General features: G+C 48.3%; 1 protein-coding gene across 2 annotated transcripts in view; it reads left to right on the plus strand.

Moving 5' to 3' along the window:
• The window catches only part of LOC119593818 (protein white-like), a gene marked incomplete in the record, with an annotated part of 20,205 nt that overhangs the window by 5,492 nt on the left and 14,049 nt on the right, over nt 1-664 (plus strand). For both annotated transcript variants that reach the window (XM_037942848.1, XM_037942847.1), the window contains 2 exon segments: nt 23-94; nt 442-540. In XM_037942848.1, coding sequence (XP_037798776.1) covers nt 23-94; nt 442-540 — 171 coding nt within the window.

The following is a 664-nucleotide window of genomic DNA, read 5'->3' on the forward strand; positions in this document are numbered from 1 at the left end:
GGAACTGATATTTCTTTCCCAGGCGCAGCTGAGGATCGGGAAGGAAGTTTCGCAGAGGGAGAGAAGGCAGAGAGTGGAGGAAGTTATCAAGGAGGCAAGTGCGGGATAATTTCACCCTTCTGACTCTGCGTATTGTCTGTACATTCCCTGTACAGCATACAGTGAAATGGTGCTGTGTTGCACAACAGCTAGAAATGTTAACTTTATTTCATACCCCTTTTGTACATTTTCTTTATAGTATACAATGAGATGCGTCTGTGTTGAACAATAGTTAGAAATATGAACTTAATTTTTTTACATTATTTACTTTTTTCTCTTTTGAGCGAACGACCCTTCATTTTTAACCATTGATTTCTTTTTCATTTGAGGGAGGAGGCATGATTTCAATACCACATGATGATTATTTCTTATTTTTTTCTTCGTTATTCCTTCGCCCACCAGCTCGGCTTGGGGAAATGCGCGAACACCAAGATCGGCATCCCGGGGCGCATCAAGGGCATCTCAGGCGGGGAGAAGAAGAGGCTGGCGTTCGCCTGCGAGGTAAGAGCCGCCCTCGGAGGCCGTCAGGAGGCTGTCAGGAGCCCCTCAGGAGGCCGTCAGGAGGCTGTCAGGAGCCCCTCAGGAGGCCGTCAGGAGGCTGTCAGGAGCCCCTCGAGAGCCCCTC

The sequence above is a fragment of the Penaeus monodon genome, chromosome 32 (genome assembly GCF_015228065.2).
Source record: "Penaeus monodon isolate SGIC_2016 chromosome 32, NSTDA_Pmon_1, whole genome shotgun sequence".
Taxonomy (NCBI): domain Eukaryota; kingdom Metazoa; phylum Arthropoda; class Malacostraca; order Decapoda; family Penaeidae; genus Penaeus; species Penaeus monodon.